The sequence below is a fragment of the Somniosus microcephalus genome, unplaced genomic scaffold (genome assembly GCF_052327205.1).
Source record: "Somniosus microcephalus isolate GS21.2 unplaced genomic scaffold, FLI_Smic_1.0 unresolved_chr1, whole genome shotgun sequence".
NCBI classification, from domain to species: domain Eukaryota; kingdom Metazoa; phylum Chordata; class Chondrichthyes; order Squaliformes; family Somniosidae; genus Somniosus; species Somniosus microcephalus.
The window spans coordinates 36,887,588-36,892,587 of record NW_028225179.1 but is presented as its reverse complement, the minus strand read 5'-3'; the positions used below and the strand labels follow the sequence as shown (position 1 = coordinate 36,892,587).

At 55.2% G+C, this 5,000-nt stretch overlaps 1 protein-coding gene across 1 annotated transcript in view; it reads left to right on the top strand.

Moving 5' to 3' along the window:
* LOC147094625 (fructose-bisphosphate aldolase C-B-like) overlaps nt 1-4,997 on the top strand; it is a gene marked incomplete at its 3' end in the record, with an annotated part of 16,521 nt that extends 11,524 nt beyond the window's left edge. Inside the window, exons 2-3 of the mRNA XM_085974234.1 lie at nt 3,348-3,472; nt 4,780-4,997. Coding sequence (XP_085830360.1) covers nt 3,361-3,472; nt 4,780-4,997 — 330 coding nt within the window. The remainder of the gene's footprint in view (nt 1-3,347; nt 3,473-4,779) is intronic.
* Nucleotides 4,998-5,000: the final 3 nt, after the last annotated feature.

The following is a 5,000-nucleotide window of genomic DNA, read 5'->3' as shown; positions in this document are numbered from 1 at the left end:
CCCACGGGCACCGACTCTCCCTGGGGTACGGGAATGGAATGTAGAGATTCGAATCCCCCCGTTGTGTAAGAACATAAGAAATAGGAGCAGGAGTCGGCCATTCGGCCCCTCGAGCCTGCTCCGCCATTCAATAGGATCATGGCTGATCTTTGACCTCATCTCCACTATCCCACACTATCCCCATATCCCTTGAGACCCTTAATATTCAAAAATCTATCGATCTCTGTCTTGAATATACTCAACTACTGAGCCTCCACAGCCCTCTGGGGTAGAGAATTCCAAAGATTCACCACCCTCCGAGTGAAGAAATTTCTCCTCATCTCAGTCCGAAATGGCCGACCCCTTATTCTGAGACTGTGACCCCTGTTTCTAGACTCCCAGCCAGGGGAAACATCCTCTCAGCATCTACCCTGTCTAGTCCTGTAAGAATTTTGTATGTTTCAATGAGATCACCTCTCAATCTTCTAAACTCTAGAGAATATAGGCCTAGTCTACTCAATCTCTCCTCACAGGACAATCCCCCCATCCCAGGAACCAGTCTGGTGAACCTTCGTTGCCTCTATGGCAAGTACATCCTTCCTTAGGTGAAACCAGTGTAGTTGTCAGGCAGTTTAAACTCACGTAATTTCCACATCTCAATATTGCTGTCTCATTTCCTGCTCTTAAAACAACCGTTAGGCTGACAATGCGGGTTAGCCACGTGAAACATTGCTTTCTGACTGCACCTCGAACCTGTCACACAGGAAGAGGAGGAGGCCATTTAACCCCCTCGAGCCTGTTACACGGGAACAGGAGGAGGCTCATTCAGCCCCTCGAGTCTGTTACACAGGAACAGGAGGAGGCCATTCAGCCCCTCGAGTCTGTTACACAGGAACAGGAGGAGGCCCATTCAGCCCCTCGAGCCTGTTACACGGGAACAGGAGGAGGCCCATTCAGCCCCTCGAGTCTGTTACACAGGAACAGGAGGAGGCCCATTCAGCCCCTCGAGTCTGTTACACAGGAACAGGAGGAGGCCATTTAACCCCCTTGAGCCTGTTACATGGGAACAGGAGGAGGCCCATTCAGCCCCTCGAGTCTGTTACACAGGAACAGGAGGAGGCCATTTAACCCCCTCGAGTCTGTTACACAGGAACAGGAGGAGGCCATTTAACCCCCTCGAGCCTGTTACACGGGAACAGGAGGAGGCCCATTCAGCCACTCGAGTCTGTTACACAGGAACAGGAGGAGGCCATTCAGCCCCTTGAGCCTGTTACACGGGAACAGGAGGAGGCCATTCAGCCCCTTGAGCCTGTTACATGGGAACAGGAGGAGGCCATTCAGCCCCTTGAGTCTGTTACACGGGAACAGGAGGAGGCCATTCAGCCCATCAAGCCTGTTACACGGGAACAGGAGGAGGCCATTCAGCCCCTCGAGTCTGTTACACGGGAACAGGAGGAGGCCATTCAGCCCCTCGAGTCTGTTACATGGGAACAGGAGGAGGCCATTCAGCCCCCTCGAGCCTGTTACACCGGAACAGGAGGAGGCCATTCAGCCCCCTGAGCCTGTTACATGGGAACAGGAGGAGGCCATTCAGCCCCCTCGAGCCTGTTACACCGGAACAGGAGGAGACCATTCAGCCCCTCGAGCCTGTTACACAGGAACAGGAGGAGGCCATTCAGCCCCCTCGAGCCTGTTACACCGGAACAGGAGGAGACCATTCATCCCCTCGAGCCTGTTACACGGGAACAGGAGGAGGCCCATTCAGCCCCTCGAGCCTGTTACACGGGAATAGGAGGAGGCCCATTCAGCCCCTCGAGCCTGCTCCGCCATTCAATGCGATCAGTATAATGTGGATAAATGCGAGGTTATCCACTTCGGTGGCAAAAACAGGAAGGCAGATTATTATCTGAACGGCAATAGATTGGGAGAAGGGGAAGCGCAACGAAACCTGGGTGTCCTTGTGCACCAGTCGCTGAAGGTAAGCTTGCAGGTGCAGCAGGCGGTTAAGAAGGCAAATGGTCTGTTGGCCTTCGTAGCGAGAGGGTTCGAGTACAAGAACAAGGATGTCTTGCTGCAGTTGTACAGGGCCTTGGTGAGACCACATCTTGAGTATTGTGTGCAGTTTTGGTCGCCTTATCTGAGGAAGGATGTTCTTGCCATGGAGGGAGTGCAGCGAAGATTCACCAGGCTGATACCTGGGATGGCAGGAATGACGTATGAGGAGAGATTGGGTCGATTGGGCTTATACTCGCTAGAGTTTAGAAGAATGAGAGGGGATCTCATTGAAACTTATAAAATTCTAACAGGACTAGACAGACTAGATGCTGGAAGGATGTTCCCGATGGTCGGGGAGTCCAGAACCAGGGGTCACAGTCTAAGGATAAGGGGTAAGCCATTTAGGACTGAGATGAGGAGGAATTTCTTCACCCAGAGAGTGGTGAACCTGTGGAATTCTCTACCACAGAAGGCAGTAGAGGCCAATTCATTAAATATATTCAAGAAGGAGTTAGATATATTTCTTAAGGCTAAAGGGATCAAGGGATATGGGGAGAAGGCAGGGACAGGGTACTGAATTTGGATGATCAGCCATAGAAACATAGAAGATAGGAGCAGGAGTAGGCCATTCGGCCCCTCGAGCCCGCTCCGCCATTCAATGCGATCATGGCTGATCATCCAAATTCAGTACCCTCTCCCTGCCTTCTCCCCATATCCCTCGATCGCTTTAGCATCTGCCATGCTTCTGCCCAATCACCCAACCTGTCCAAATCATACTGGAGTTTCTCTGCATCCTCCTCACAGCACACACGCCCACCCAGCTTTGTGTTGTCTGCAAACTTGGAGATATTACATCTAGTTCCCTTGTCTAGATCATTAATATATATTGTGAATAGCTGGGGTCCAAGGACCGATCCCTGCGGTACCCCACTAGTCACTGCCTGCCACTCAGAAAAAGACCCTTTTATTCCAACTCTTTGCTTTCCGTCTGCCAACCAGTTCTCTATCCAAGTCAGTACCTTGCCCCCAATCCCATGTGCCTTAACTTTGCACGCCAATCTCTTATGCGGGACCTTATCGAAAGCCTTCTGAAAGTCCAAATACACCACATCCACTGGTTCCTGCCATCCCAGGTATCAGCCTGGTGAATCTTCGCTGAACTCCCTCCATGGCAAGAACATCCTTCCTCAGATAAGGCGACCAAAACTGCACACAATACTCAAGGTGTGGTCTCACCAAGGCCCTGTACAACTGCAGCAAGACATCCTTCCTCAGATAAGAATTCCAGAGCTCGGGGCCCAGGCGGCAGAACATTCTTGTACCCCGGTGCAGGCGTGTGCGCCGACAATGAAATCTTCTTCTTCTCTTCACAGATTTGGAGCTAAGATGCCTCACCAATACCCAGCGCTAACACCGGAGCAGAAGAAGGAGCTATCCGGAATTGCCCAGCGCATCGTGGCACCCGGGAAAGGGATCCTTGCTGCTGATGAATCCACAGGTACGTCCGACACCAACATCGAATGCTAATGATTCTCTGGCGAAGGGAAGGCTGAGGGGGATGACCTGATAACGGGTCTTTTAAGTGATGTTGGTTGAGGGATAAATATCGGCCCCAGGACACCAGGGAGAACTCCCCCCCCCCCCGCTCTCCTTCCAATAGTGGCCGCGGGATCTTTAACAACCACCCGACAGTGCAGTGCTCCCTCAGTGCTGCCCCTCCGACAGTGCGGCGCTCCCTCAGTACTGCCCCTCCGACAGTGCGGCGCTCCCTCAGTACTGCCCCTCCGACAGGGCAGCGCTCCCTCAGTACTGCCCCTCCGACAGTGCGGCGCTCCCTCAGTACTGACCCTCCGACAGTGCGGCGCTCCCTCAGTACTGACCCTCCGACAGTGCGGCGCTCCCTCAGTACTGACCCTCCGACAGTGCGGCGCTCCCTCAGTGCTGACCCTCCGACAGTGCGGCGCTCCCTCAGTACTGCCCCCTCCGACAGTGCGGCGCTCCCTCAGTACTGCCCCCTCTGACAGTGCGGCGCTCCCTCAGTACTGCCCCTCCGACAGGGCAGCGCTCCCTCAGTACTGACCCTCCGACAGTGCGGCGCTCCCTCAGTACTGACCCTCCGACAGTGCGGCGCTCCCTCAGTGCTGACCCTCCGACAGTGCGGCGCTCCCTCAGTACTGCCCCCTCCGACAGTGCGGCGCTCCCTCAGTACTGCCCCCTCTGACAGTGCGGCGCTCCCTCAGTACTGCCCCGCCGACAGTTCAGCACTCCCTCAGTACTGCCCCCCCCCGACAGTGCGGCGCTCCCTCAGTACTGCTCCTCCGACAGTGCGGCGCTCCCTCAGTACTGCTCCTCCGACAGTGCAGCGCTCCCTCAGTACTGCCCCTCCGACAGTGCGGCGCTCCCTCAATACTGCCTCTCCGACAGTGCGGCGCTCCCTCAGTACTGCCCCTCCGACAGTGCGGCGCTCCCTCAATACTGCCTCTCCGACAGTGCTGCGCTCCCTCAGTACTGGGAGTGTTGTCCTGGATTATGGGGCTTGAGTCCCTGGAGTGGGGCCTAAACCCACAACTTTCTGACTGAGAGAGAGGGAGCACAACCCGCTGAGCCACAACTGATAACAAAAGAACTGCGCGAGAGACAGTAGGCTATTCGACTGCAGGGGCGTCACCCAACGCTTGCATATTCTCCAATAGGGGGTCGCTGGGCAGCGATTGGGAGCCGGGACCCTGGTTGATTCACTGCCCCGCTCCCCCCACTCTCCTGCTCGGCCTCTGTTTAACCCCCCGTCGTCCCCTCTTACCCTAGGGAGCATGGCGAAGAGAATGACCAGCGTCGGCGCGGAGAACACGGAGGAGAACCGCCGCTACTATCGCCAGATCCTGTTCCAGGGCACCGAGCATGTCAAACAGAACATCGGGGGCATCATCTTCTTCCACGAGACCCTGTACCAGAAGGCCGATGATGGCACCAACTTTGTCAAGCTCATCAAGGACAAAGGCATCATCCCCGGCATCAAGGTGAACGGG